Source organism: Marmota monax, unplaced genomic scaffold, assembly GCF_021218885.2.
Source record: "Marmota monax isolate L192 unplaced genomic scaffold, Marmota_monax_Labrador192_F-V1.1 WCK01_AAM20220418_F8-fsc00002, whole genome shotgun sequence".
In the NCBI taxonomy this organism is placed as follows: domain Eukaryota; kingdom Metazoa; phylum Chordata; class Mammalia; order Rodentia; family Sciuridae; genus Marmota; species Marmota monax.
In genome coordinates, this window is record NW_026693571.1 from 40509558 (window position 1) to 40523194 (window position 13637).

The following is a 13637-nucleotide window of genomic DNA, read 5'->3' on the forward strand; positions in this document are numbered from 1 at the left end:
TATTACTTTCTAGTCCATTAATTTACCCGAAGTATAAGAAACCTACTTTACCAAACAGTTATCTCCTGACCTAAAATAGCTACACTGTACCCACAGACTTTGGTAGAGTTCTGCAGGACTTCGCATGTACATGTGTATCATGTGGTGTATACCATAATGGCAGGGACGATTCCATCCTCTGTGTCCCCAGTGGTTTCCAGCACAGCACAGGAGGGTGTTTGGAACACTTTTTTCCTTGTTTCCGAGCCTTCTATTAAACCATCCACATAGACTTAGTTATTATGCACAATGAATATAAATATCTTTCTATTTTCATATTTATTAATAATGTGTAACTTTTTTCCTCAAAAATTGAAAACTGATAAAAAGAGCTTACTAGTTAGATGCAGAAATTAGTATTGCCCATTCTGAATTTCTGGTATAATAGAGTTTCTTTCACAGTGCGAGAACCATTATTTGCATTGGAAAGTAAAAGCTAAATTAGATCCCCGGAAGCAAAGCCAAAAATGCATCTCAGTGAAAATTCCTTCTCTGATAATGGCATACTTGATAGTATCCTCCAAGAGGATTATTACTTTTCCTGGTGCTTCGTGTCACTCTGTGTCTGCCCTCATGCCTTGTGACAAACCGCATCTCAGGTGCTCTGAAGCACTTGGAACACACTGCCAGACTGTCTTGTTTTATTGCTTCAATAAGGAGTAAGAAAGTGGCAGTGTGCTGTGCTTTGGCTTTTTCAATTACAAGAATCTTTAATAAATAGTCATTTTAGCCTTTCCTCACATGCAAGCACAGCTGTAAACAGGGGAAATGGGAGTTCCCATCTAGTCAAATTAAAGACCCGTTAAAGCCAAAGTAGTACAAGATGCTACAATATTTCAAGTATATGACATTTAAATCCTAATATCTCTTCCTTGTGACAAAATGTTAAAGGTAATAGATTGTCACAACATGAATCCATTCTCATGACAATAGATGTAATGAGATTGTCAGAAACACAAACCTAACTGTGATGCAGTCTGGAGGTTGTAATCTAGTTTGGTCCTGCCCAAGAGCTAGAAAGCATGTACTGCGAACTGTACACTATTTTTAAATTGTATGTTATTATTTCTTTCCTCTAAGCAAAAATTTTTTACCAAGATCTTGAACTTAACCTAGCAATTGTGTTTTCCTATTGGGTTTTTCAAATATTATTAATTTAAAGGTCAAGTATTCTTATTTTAGAAATTGTCCCCTTTCCTCCTCACCCCTAACTCCCAGTATGACAATCTTTGTCCATGTGTGCTTAGTAGGTTTTTCCTTCCTTCCTCTATTCTCACAGCCAGCAATACAGGAATGCACAGGAGGCAAATCACTGACCTTTTAGACCAAAGTATTCAAGTCCACTCCCAGTGCTTTGTCATCACTTCAGACAACCGCTATATTCTCGTCTGTGGCTTCTGGGATAAGAGTTTCCGAGTCTACTCTACAGACACAGGTAATTTTTGTTTTCCTCCATTAGTAAGCTAAAGTTTGTAACTATTGGCATTGAGAGGCTTAGAATGCTTTCCTTATCTTCTTCCTTCCAAAAACTATATAATTCTGAAATTTGTAAAATAAGAATGAGAGGACACTGTTTTCCCCTTTCAAAAAATAATCTGCTGCTGGGAATGGTGGTGCATTTTGTAATCCCAGTGCCTCTGGAGGCTGAGGCAGGAGGATCACAAGTTCAAAGCCAGCCTCTCCAATTTAGTGAGGCCCACAACTTGATGAGACCCTGTCTCAAGAAACAAAACAAAAAAGACTGGGGATGTGGCTCAGTGGTAAAGCTTGGGTTAAATCCCCAGTACCAAAAAAGAAAAAAAAATTATTATTTAATATTATTTATATAAATATTTATTTTATTATTATAATAATCTGCCAACTAATCTGCCACATTGTCCACTATTGAGTAAACTACAACTTGTTTTTAAGTAGCAGTCTTTTATAGTAGGTTTATCTACCAGGCACCGTTTTCAAGGCAAAACCCCCTATGAAAATACCATACACATATGTATGTGCATGATCTTATGACATAGTGTATCTTTCTGCTTTTGTGTTATTTAAAAGATTTTCTTTTCCTCACTGGAAAGACTCATTAAGTATCTCTCTTGGGAGTAGATATCTTGCCTCCACCCAATTCTGCATAGAATGTTGCCAAAAGCTGCACCATCATGAAGAAAAGTAGCAGACTACTGATTTTATGTGTGACAGGAACTCTTGTTAAAATATAGTTTAAGTCTGTATATGCATTTGCATGTATCTCCCTAGGGGACAAACAAGCTCTCCTCTGTTATTACAGGAGATACAACCCAAGAAATGTTTATAAATGTTTGCATTATAGGAAAAGCATTTAGATATTTCATGGAGTTTAGAAACAGAGGATAAAACAAACACATAATAAATATGTAATCAAATACTTTAAATAATTAAAATTATATATCAGTTCATTAGACTAATCAATATTTATTATGGAAGTGTATTTTTTTGTTTGGTTTGGTTTGGTTTGGTGCCGGTAATTGAACCTAGGTCCTCATATGTGCTTAGAAAATACTCAACCACTGAGCTATGCTCTGAACCCCTGGAAGTAGATATTTTAACTAAAACAAGAATCTACATATGTCTTAGTGAAATATTATTACAGAATGGAAATATCTATTTAATTGAGATTTCTAGTTAATTAAATGCTTTAAGGTAAATAATCTTTCAGTCTTATTAGTAATATATAAAGTATGAGTTTATGCTCCTATATTACCAAGTATAGTGTATTGAAAAATGAAGTATTCATTACTCAAGGAGTTTGGTTTTTTTTCTTCATTATTTTATAGTATTGTAAATAGCTAAGAGAAAGTAGGGAAATGATAATTGACCATGAACCTTTCGTTGAGGTAACTCCAGAAATTGTTTTTAGGCATGATTTTTGCTTTATGGAATTGATGATCTAGTTTTTTTTTATAGCTTATATCTTTGTTCTGGGGGTCTTGAATAAAGCATGCTCATTCAGGTTTTTACTAGATGTTTTAAGTCTTTGAGGTGGAACACTATTGAACCTGAAATTTCACTAACTTTCTTTTAAAAATGCAATGGGAACTGACTGGTAAGTTTTCCTAAAATGTAGGAAATTATAATGAATTTTTATAATGAATTTGCTCTGCTTTGAAATCAAATTCAAATTTTAGCCTTTTTATTCTATGGTATTGACAGCCTTAGCATTACTTGATCTCGAATTGTGCTCTCTTTTTTACACAAATTAACTTTCAGGTTAAACCTGCTATATCTTCTCACTAGATTCTTGTAAATATTCTTTTAAGTAGTATATTGGTTGTTCACACATTAGAAAGACTTATTTTTAAATTTAGATGGTATAATTTGTTCCTTTTGGTTTATACTTATTAGTTTCGACAGTGCATACAGTTAAGTAACCACATCACAATCAAGGTACAGAGCAACTCCACTGCCCTCCAGAATTTCCTTTGTGCTGCCCAACTTCTTCCCACACCCTCAGCCTCCTGCAAACACTGCCCCGTTCCTCATCTCCTCTTGCCTTTTCCAAAATTTCATATAAGCGATTTTGACATTTAAGTTTTTTTAATTTGTTGATGTTCCCTATGTTTTTTAAATATATTTTTAGTTGTAGATAGACACAATATCTTTATTCTTTTTTTCTGTGGTGCTGAGGCTCAAACCCAGTGTGCAAGGCAAGCAGTCTACCACTGAGCCACAACCCCAGCCCCAGATGTTCCCTATTTTTTAAAGGCATTGAATGTTAATATTATAAACCAAAAGTAGCTTCACTTTCATAATACTAATAATTAAGCTAATTCCTATATTCACAGTTTTTTAGAATTTATAAAAATTCTTTTACATACATGATATTGTTTTCAACTCACAATAATCCTGTGGAGTAGACAGATGTCCTTATCTTTATTTTTCAGATGATTGAAGTGAGGTTTAAAGAGGTTAAGTAACATGTTGAAATTTATGTAGGTAATGCTGATGGAACTGGACCTTGTAATTTAGTTCTTCTGTCTTCAAATATAGCATTCGTTGTGATTGTACCCTCTTGTCTCATACAGGTGTCACCAATCATTGGTTAATTTGGAAAACATTATAATTTGTAACACTAAGTTCTTGGTACATCTGCCATGTTACATAAAATTTAATAAACTAGATATCAGTTGTTTTCCTTCTCCCAAAAACCTAATGTATTTTTTAAAAATTATGTGTGAATACTTTAAACTTCATTTCCATAAGTTGTGAATAAAAATATTTATTTATACTTGCCAGAGACTTGAAGGAAAAAAAAATATGTCAAATGATAATCCAAGTATCTTTCTCAATGTCTATGTGCAAACTTGGATGGTAGATTTTAAAATAATCTAGTTAAGGTAAATGCGTTTGCTTTTAACAACAAAAAGAATATTAAACATTTTTTTCTATGTTTGTCAGAGAAGCATGGGAAAAACTGTATGATCAGTAATATATAATGGCAAAGCTATCACAAGTGTTGAATTCAATTATATTTTAGCACACAAGCCAAAAAAAAATTCCTTCTCTTATTAGATTTGGTGGGGGGAGGAGGGAGGAGAAACACGGTTGTAACAGGAAATTCTTTAAACATAAATCATGTTTTCGGGGCACAACCAGAACAGCAGAGGCAACAATAAAACCTTCCCCCGGCAGTTGGAATTATTTTCAGGCCACATTTTAGATTCAGTGGTGCAGAGTCCTGAGCTGGAATTTTTTTATTTGTAGCGCAGCTGTCAAATAAAACATTAACTAGAAAATTTGTTCTGTCAAAAAAGGGATATTCTAGTGCTTGTGGTAATATTTGATATTAGTGTGTGGAGAGGTGGACTAGTATTAAAGGAAACAAAAAATAAAGGTTGAGGAACACTTATGAGATTATCAGAAAATAATTTACCAAAAAGAGCAGCAGGTATTTATATGTTGTGATTTATTTAGGAGGAGTGAGCCTCAACCTCGTAGCAACAGCAGAGATTGCCACAGAAGCCTGCCAGAGCAGGGAAAAGTAAACCTAAAAAAAATAATGTTTTCCAGGGTTGGGTCTGAAGTATAAATTGTAGAGAGTAAAGTTAATCTTTATTAAAATATGAAACCCTTTCCAAGTAACTATGTAAATGTCCCCATCTTATGGAGAGCTTCCCCGACACCCAAATTGTGTTCTACCTTGTTACTTTCTGTGATCTTCTTCTTTTCTTGTATAATTCTTGTCACTATTTGTAGTTACATGTTTGTCTGTTTGGTGTCCCTGGACACCACCATGCCATAGTTGGTGCTCTGAGAGCAGGACTGTGTCTGATCACCACCATGTCTACCTAAACAAGCCTGGCACTTGCACTCTGCAGGTGCTCAGTCAATAGTTTTCAAATGAAAAATTATTTTGATAACTATATAGGCAAAAATTAAGACATCAGGGAATTTTAGTTGCAGAAGAATGCACAGTGACTGAGTATATGCTTTCCAAGGGCTCTGACATTGGAAGAACGGCCATGGACTTAACTAATGGGAATTAACACGTGAATCTGAGAACATTCTGCCTCTATTTAATGCAGCCTTATTTCCTTGCTAAATCTTTCCACCCTGTGCCCACAGGTGTTGGGAAGTAAGGTAGCAAGTAAACAGCTGCTCTTTGGGAACCTCCTGGTGCCCCCTCCGCACCCCCCACCACAGGTTCCTACTGAGTTCTAGTTCTTTATCTCATGCTCCTTGCTGAGTTTCACATTCAAAATAAGTCTATCTGGAAATAACCTATTTAAGTCACCCCGGTATTTACACACTCACACTTAGCAATAGGCTAAACACAAGTCACTTACATACTCAGTGATCAACACATACACACAAGATGGAGTGTCCAGTTTCCTTCAGTGATTAAAACACACTAATTTAACGTTCAGTTTTCTAATTATTAGTAAGAGTACATTCAGCCAGGTGTGGTGGTGCATGCCAGTGGCTCAGAGGCTGAGGCAGGAGGACTGCAGATTCCAGACCAGTCTCAGCAACATAGGGAGGCCCTGTCTCAAAATAAAAAAAATATATATAAAGGTCTGGGGATGTGACTTAGTGGTTAAGCATCCCTGGGTTCAATCTCCAGTACAAAAGAAAAAAGTACATTCAGCTACCTGACTTCTCACTTCTCTTATCTCATGTAAGGCCTGCTTGTAATCTCATGGTACCCATTCACTACTAGACCTCTTCATTTTAAAATGAAGTAAAAATTATTATGTTTTTCATACTTAATTTTCTATTTTGGTGTTTTTGATTCTGGAAAGTCTTGAATTCTTACCATAATTTAAAAAATCGATATAACCTAATTTTGTAAGTGAAAATTTTGTTGGTGTTCATTTAAAAGGCTGGGGTTGTGGCTCAGTGGTAGAGCGCTTGCCTAGCATGTGTGAGGCCCTGGGTTGAATCCTCAGCTCCACATAAAAATAAATAAATACAATAAAGGTATTGTGTCCAACTATAACTAAAAAATAAATATTAAAAAAATAAAGTGGGTTGGGGATGTGGCTCAAGCGGTAGTGCGCTCGCCTGGCATGTGTGCGGCCCGGGTTCGATCCTCAGCACCACATACAAACAAAGATGTTGTGTCCGCCAAAAACTAAATAAATAAATATCAAAAATTTCTCTCTCTCTCTCTCTCTTTAAAAAAATAATAAAGTAAAGGTACTGTGTCCACCTACAACTTTTTGAACATTTAGCAGTTAACACCTGCCTTGACTGAAGTCTTTGCTTCCACTGAATCATGGGAAGAAAAGAATGTACTTTTTGTTTTGCTTTTGAGATTGAAATAAATTTGATATTAAAGTTACTAGTACTATGCTATGTGCAAGACTACCACTCATGAGTGAAAACATGTATTCAGCATTCCACCTGATGTGGATAATATATCTTTCAGCATTTTATTTTTAAATTTTTAGACTTGTAATAAACCTTAGGTTTATTTTATTCCTTTGGTAGTGAGGATTGTAATGTAAATGTGTAATGTCCCCATCTTATGGAGAGCTTCCCCGATACCCAACGTATGTTCTACTTTGTTACTTTCACTGATCTTCTTCTTTTCTTGTACAATTCTTGTCACTATTTGTAGTTACATGTTTGTCTGTTTGGTGTCCTTGGACACCACCATGCCATAGTTGGTGCTGAACCTAAGGGTTCTTCACCATTGAATTACCTTCTCAGTCCCTTTTATTTTGAGACAGGGTCTCACCAAGTTGCATAGGTCTCACTAAGTTGCTGAGGCTGGCCTGGAAACTGTGATCCTCCTGCCTCAGTCTCCTAAATTGCTGGGATTACAGGCATGCACCACCAAACCTTGGGTTTATTAGAATCAAGAACTTAAATTTTTTAATGCAAATGCTTTCTTAGTTACATTCATTATTAGCTTGAAAAGTTGAAAACACTTAGATGCCAGTACTTCTGAATAGTTTATTATGTATTCCAATTGAAACACACAAGCTTTTTAGGTACATTTTTTTTCTTCAGTTTAGTAGTCTTTTTCTTGACTATTTGAAATATTTTTATGACTCTACTGAGACTTTTTAAAAAAATCTATGCCTAATAGATTCTTTGAGATTCATTTGTAGATTCTGTAGACATTTCAAAGGAATGTTAGTAGAACTAAATTTGGGGATGGTGTAGAGGAGCTGCAACAGATACTTAATTCTGTAGATGAGTTCTTATGAATTTTAACACAATCTCTGGCTGAACAAAAGTTCTAAAGGGCAAGGGCTTTAGTGTTTTTTCCTGACATCTTTACTTGGACATCTCTTCCTGTGTTTGAAGCCCTGTGGGTATAGTAAGTTGACTGGGTTCCTCTCCACTGTACCCAGCCATCACCATTAAACTGCCTAATCTTGATTTCATCATCACCCCCAAAGGAATTTTCATCATTCAGACAATTAAAACAAAGAAAGAATGACTTGGCTCAAATTGCAATCACAATAAATTAGTCTTTTCATCAAAAATTACATTGGATGGACTCATGTAATCCCAGTTTAAAAAAGCAGAAGCTCTCTCCAAAGTGACTTAAAAGAAGAAGAAATACATTAAATCTTCACTGGTTTATATTAGTGAAATCTGAATTACAGAGTACTTTTACAGAAGGGCAACCAAGCTTTGTTTTATTTTCAATCATGTAGGATTACTCAAGAAAATGTTAAAAATGGTTCCAGTAAGGGTGCTCCTGAGCCTGCTTTAATAAGTAAACACAATCCATTTGTTACTTACAGTAGCCATTTGTAAAGGATATGGTCTCTTGGTCCTCAAGAATCATTTGTTGAAATAGGTTTAACATATGCCTTTCAAAAGTGTTACCACTGTTTAATTGATTTTTTGTTATTGTTTGTATTTAAGGAAAAATTCAGAGTTGTTGTTATAAAATCCGAGTTTTCAGAATCTGAGTTAAAATGGCATCACAAGTTGTTATCTGCTCACTATAAACTTAGTTTTTTAAATAGCAATTTAGTAAATAGTAAATTTAAAAGAAAATTGTTTTCTATTTCAGGAAAATTGATCCAAGTGGTGTTTGGCCATTGGGATGTCGTCACTTGCCTCACTCGTTCTGAGTCATATATTGGGGGAAATTGCTACATTCTCTCAGGGTCACGTGATGCTACGCTTCTGCTGTGGTACTGGAATGGAAAAAGCAGTGGAATTGGAGATAACCCAGGTGGTAAGTACAACTTACATTTTAAGTAAACTTTTACATGTGATGTAGAAATAACATATTGCAGTGTAAGTTACCTTATGGTGAGAGTAAAACTGAATAATCAAGTATTTTTAATTTCTTGGTTATAATTTAAGAAATATCTAAATGGACTGGTCATTAAAACATTTTGTGGCCATGATAATTAAAATTGATGCATGAAATCTTACTTTTCTGTTATAAGTTATTCTTACAATCTAAAACTGCTAGCTCTTCATTGGAAATGGCTGTCACCAAATAAAATAGAGGTGTTTTATTCATGAACAAAAAGATATAACATAAAAGAACAATCACATATTATCTTGTTTATTGAATTCATATTTTAAAAGAGCAAAATAAAAATTATAATTTCATGGAAATCGACCAGTCTTTATAAAATTATGCTTTCATTTACATATTAAAAGATAAAATAGGTCATAAAAGGCCAATATGGAATATTCAAATTGGCTCTTGGTTTTTCAGATGGGAAATGAAAATGTTCACCAACAGCCTTAAACATCTTTATGAAACTGTGCTGAAGGCAGTAAAACAAAAAATGTGTAACCATTTAAAATTGTAATTCACAGAAGGCAAAAAAGGAAGCAGCAACCATTAAAGCCAATCGCACACAGCTGCAGAAAAGAAATGGCTTCAGAAAACACATTAAGAAGTAGGAAAAAACAATTAAAGGGACCACCTGAAAAATGAGAATTTAATTAAAATGATTATGACAATAGTGAAGAATTCCTGCAAGAATAGCTTTAGATTTTTTACTTCATAAGGTAGAGCATTTGAACTGCTCTTAAATATTTACAGTTTCTTAATATAAAGTAAGTCACAATGTATTTGGCTAAGGAAGGATCATGTTGTCCCTGATTACCTGAATACTGTTGTATTTACTTCTGTCACTCAGCCTTAAATTATGAAACACTGTGAATATGTTTAAGCCCATTGTATTTTGGATCAACTCCTCAGAGTTGTGCTTAAATGGATAATATTTGTGTGAAAGCAAAAGCTTTGTTCAAAAAATTTAGTCAAAGGCTAGTATGACTTTAAAAGGAATATATGCAAAGTATTTTTCGAAGTTGCTTCTTATTATGTATGTTATAGCCTTTGGACTGGTAAGTAAACACAGATTTTACTCAGTTAATTTTTAATATGTATTTCTTATTTTAATGAAAGTAGGAATAACTCCCTACATGAATAGAATATAAAAAATCAGTGGTTATAATACTGTGGATAACTCAGTCTTTGTGATCAGATCAAATCGTAGTGTGCACGTGGTGTGTATCTTACATATTTATACAGATCTCTCCATTTTATGCATATAGTTACAGTATCAATTTTAAAGCTACCGGTTTTAGGGATTTTGTTCTTCATATTCTGTAGGAACGTACTTGACGCTCTTCTCATATGCACACTGATGTTCCTGTTCTTCGGCCTTCTGGCCTCTAGGTTGAGTGACTAGTTTCAATTTCTTTTTTCCATTTACAAGATTTACTAAATTATCTCAGGTGAACTTAAATTTGACATAGATAATCAATCTACCATTTTATTATTTATCTTAAAACATTTAGGAACAAAACACACGTACACACATCTGCAAAGGAAGCAATCTGAGTCTTGGTTGTTTTGTTTTCTTTTTTACTCATTTACTTAATCATGTTTTGTATGCTGTGCATAGTCATTACTAATGTGTATTCTGAGACGTAAAGACATTACTAGCTATACTCATATGTAATTGCTGTTGCATTTCAGAAATTTAGGTATAATGTGTTTGTTTGGTGCAAGACTTAATATATTTTAAAATGAGAAATCCTCAGCTTTTCCAGAACGTGGAAACTATTCTATTTTTATATGGGGGCTTGGTGGTATACGTTTAAATATATCTTTATATACTTAGGTATTTTATAAATTAATGTAGAGATGGTTTTTTCACGCATGTTCTTTAAAAAATGAATCAAGTAGGTGTGACCTAATCTGGGGTTCGTAGTAAAATCTAAAATCTAAGTTCCCAGTTCTGCTGTCGTTCTTTTCTCTTGTCTATAAAATGAAAGCAACAGCAGTAACTGGCCTAAGGTGTTATCAGAAGCACAGGATGCTCAGCAAATAAATCACCGCACAAACACCATCTTGTTGGCATTAGAGTACATATTATAATGTTATATTTTTCATGAAGCACTTCATCTATACTCTCTCATTGTCTGTAGTATGGTGGACATTAACTCCTAGTAATGCTGGTAATGAGGAGGAAAAAATAAAAGAATAATAAAATAGCACATCTAATACAAATTTTAGAAAATTGTAATGTATCTTGACTAAATTAAATTACCTTTCTCAAAGTGAACCTCGTCCTTTCTGGCCCTTTTATAACATCTGATGTCCCAATTTAATTTAGCTTTAGCTTTGAAGGATGAATCTGGGAGAAAGACAAATAGGCACTTTTTCATATTATAAGAATTTGCACACATTAAAAAAAATGAAAAAGCTTTTCTAAGCTTTTTGAAACAAAAATGACAAAAACAAAGACATTTTTAGTATGTATAAACTAAAACATTCACACAAGCTGGTTTGGATTTTATAAGCCTCTGGCTCATTGATGGCTCCACGATGCAGACAGAGCTTTTCAGAGGGGAGATGTAGGTTCTGCTCATTCCTGTAGCATGTCTCTTAGGTGCAGTAGAAATGACCTTCAAGAAGTGGTCAGGCTTTTATATACATCTAATTGCAATATGGCCTGAAAATGCATATAATGCCTCAACCTTAAAATTTGTATTTTAGACTTATTTTCTTTCTTGAAGGGGGAAATAATTAAATGGAAAAAACTAAAACATTGCTTTTATTTCATTTTATAGGCCTCATTCAGCTCTCATTTAGTTTTTAATTTAAAAATCATAATAACAAGTGGAAATTTAACTTGCTAGGGTCATGAGCCTATGTGTATCATTCTCTTCAAATATGATAATGGGGCTCTATGTAAAGTTGATAACCATGTAGCTATTTTAAAAAATGCTATCCAACATAAATATGCATCTTATTTGGACAAAATCAGGCTAATTCAAGCTTGATAAAGCCTATACGTGGTATAATTTGGAGTTTTAAAAAAAGATTCAGATGTTCTCTGAAACCTGCCTAGAGTACTTAGCAAAAGGCTTGCTTTCCTGTATACCACCAGATAGTTTTTCATTTTTTACTCTTTTGTCTTGTGATGGTTAATCTGCTATGGAACGCAGTTTTCTCAGTGACAAGAAAACTTAAAATAAGATTCATTTGGTTGTGGATTTTTAAAAATAAAATTAGCCAAGCGTATTTCAATGACAGATATTTTCTATGTAGACGTACATTGCCTCTCCTTGCCCTAGGACTTGCTCTCTCTGTTCTAGAACTAAATCTTGTCTAGCAGAAGACTTTTCCTGAGATATTTTTCTTTCAGAATAAAATTGTCCATACTGCACATTTCCAAATGCTAGAGAAAATATGCCCTCATGCATTCAATTGGTATTTAAGTAGTTATTATTTATTGACTGTTTTATATTAATAAATTATAAACTTGGATTTTAAAAATTAAATGCTTATTTGGCACTTTTAGGTCTTGGAGTAATTCTTTTAAAGCCACAGTTGATTAGCTTTAGGAGCAAATGGTTGCTGACTGTGAGAGTGTTGCATAGATTTGTGTGTGTAGTATTTCAGTAAAGTACTTTTCCATTCTTGAATTCTGGTTTTGATTGAAAGGTGGCATTTTTTTTTCCTCTTTGCAATCAGACATGCTAATCTATGTCAGCTTTCTCCTTTATGGGAATGGCGTCTACTGAAAAAAAACAAAACTATTCAAGTTTTTTTCATAACAAAAAGATTCTGTTCTTTAAGAATATTTCAGCACCGTTAATTAGAAAGAAGGTTTTATTAACCATACGGCTAGCACTAACAGACCACAGAGCTGTTTTTTAAAGTACTGTATGCCATAGCTGCCCTGCTTTTTCTCTGTCTAAAACTTCATTTTGTTATACTCTCATCAATCACTTAAGTCATTACCGTAAATCCTACTGTTGTTAATTTTACTAGTATCACCCTAATGAGACATTCCTGCAATAATTAAAAATGAATTCTAACTTTAAGGCATTCTAAATTTTTTTTTAATGAATTTGGAATGATCTTGCCATGTGACTATAAATACCACTGATAAACACATAGACTACTCATCAAGTCTGTAAGAAAAGTAGTATTGTAAGACGTCCAGGGGTGAATTATTCACTGGTTGCCTCTGTGCACATGTGCTTATGCATATGTATATTTTTGTACACATATTTAGGAATTATGTCTTTTATCATAAAGCCTAATATGTTTTACTGAAGCTACTGATAAATCCTTATTCTTTGTCTTGCCAAAATATAGGTGGATGCAATACAAACCATATTCCTCTTGTAAGTAGGTGGCCTAGAGCACCATCTGCTGGATGCATTTGGGGACTTACCATGGGAAATAGGAAAATCTACTTGGTAACACAGATGTACTTTGTTTTTAATTGCCTGTGGTTTATTATTTATGGGTCACAAATGCCAAGATGTGTATGTTTGTGATAAAATATATTAGTTTTCAAAGGGAATCCACGTTATTCTTTTAAAACATTTTTTTTGGGTAGTTGTAAATGGACAGAATGCCGTGTGTGTATGTGTGTGTGTGTGTGTGTGTTTGTGTGTGTGTTGCTAAGAATCAAACCCAGTACCTCACACATGCTAGTCATGAGCTCTGCCACTAAGCTACAGCCCTAGCCCTCTACTTTATTTTTTATTTTGCCCTACCTAACATGGATTTGGAATTTAACAATAACTCTTTTAAGGAAAAATCACAATATATGCCTAATAAAACAAGCGCTGCAGTTTTTATGAGATAAACTCATTATCTTATTGAGCAC

General features: G+C 34.1%; 1 protein-coding gene across 5 annotated transcripts in view; it reads left to right on the forward strand.

Annotated features, from left to right (window-relative positions):
- Lrba (LPS responsive beige-like anchor protein) overlaps nt 1-13637 on the forward strand; it is a 728436-nt gene that overhangs the window by 689148 nt on the left and 25651 nt on the right. For all 5 annotated transcript variants that reach the window (XM_046459031.1, XM_046459033.2, XM_046459036.2 and 2 more), the window contains exons 52-53: nt 1319-1474; nt 8546-8713. In XM_046459031.1, coding sequence (XP_046314987.1) covers nt 1319-1474; nt 8546-8713 — 324 coding nt within the window. The remainder of the gene's footprint in view (nt 1-1318; nt 1475-8545; nt 8714-13637) is intronic.